Consider the following 1073-nt stretch of genomic DNA (forward strand, 5'->3'; position numbering starts at 1 on the left):
GCTCAAGATAATGATGACGAAATGATAAAAGAGCTCAAGATAATGATGACAAAATGATAAAAGAATTCAAGATAATGATGACGAAATGATAAAAGAGTTCAAGATAATAATATTTTCGTTTTTCCTTTTTTTTTAGTTGAAGCTTAGTAAAGGAACAGAAAATTTATTAAAGAAAAAAAAGAAAAGAATATGTTTTATTCTTTTCTCACTTCTCATTTTTATTGAAATATCTAAAATGAAAGTATTGAAATTAAATTCGAATTGTAATTCCTTTTTTTTTCTTTAAATTGTCGTATTTCGATATTTCAGCAAATATTTCAACCATCTTATCTTCATTTATGTTTACATAAATTGCAAAGAAAGTTTGTTCAACAAAATCATTACTTTATTTCACTCATTTCGTGTTCTATCTGATTGATTGTCACATTGATCCATTTCCAATACTTTAATACAATCAGCGTAAATGTCCTAAATTATCCTATAACATTATTCCGCTTTATTACAATTAATTACATTCATCTTTTCATATCTATTTTTAGAATTGTTAAACTTTTTGCGCCTATTACTCTGTCAAATGTCATCTATCATATTGCTAACATTGATGGTAAATTTTATATGCGCTAGCAATGATGAAAAGCAATTATATATGGATTTATTAACTAATTACAATGTATTAGAACGACCTGTTAATAATTCAAATATTCCATTAGTAATTAAAATGCGCCTTTTCCTACAACAAATTGTTGATGTTGATGAGAAAAATCAAGTGGTACAAATTAATGCATGGATACGATATGTATTGTTTTTTTTTTTTGTTTTACAAGAATTTTAATTAATTAATTATTTTTTATAAAATTTGTTAAAAAAAAATTCTTGTAAACTTTTACGCTTCTTATTTTTTGCAGGAAATTGCAAAAGAAAAAAAATATTTTGTTTTAAAAATATTTTAATGCTTTTCAAATTTAATAAAACTTCGTTTGAATTCTTTGTTTCAATTTATTCAATTTGATTTTATTTTTTTTTTCTTTTAATTTGCTTTTTTTTTGCAATTTTACTTGTTTTTTTTTTTTTTT

At 22.6% G+C, this 1073-nt stretch overlaps 1 protein-coding gene across 1 annotated transcript; it reads left to right on the forward strand.

The window, feature by feature from the left end:
• Nucleotides 1-574: 574 nt before the first annotated feature.
• On the forward strand, nt 575-769 carry LOAG_15933 (hypothetical protein; the record flags this gene model as incomplete). Its single annotated transcript, XM_003151420.1, has 1 exon — nt 575-769. A coding segment is annotated over one exon (195 nt), but the record flags the coding sequence as incomplete, so codon positions are not given.
• Between the last annotated feature and the right edge of the window lie 304 nt (nt 770-1073).

This window comes from Loa loa, assembly GCF_000183805.2.
Source record: "Loa loa unplaced genomic scaffold supercont3.3230, whole genome shotgun sequence".
Taxonomy (NCBI): domain Eukaryota; kingdom Metazoa; phylum Nematoda; class Chromadorea; order Rhabditida; family Onchocercidae; genus Loa; species Loa loa.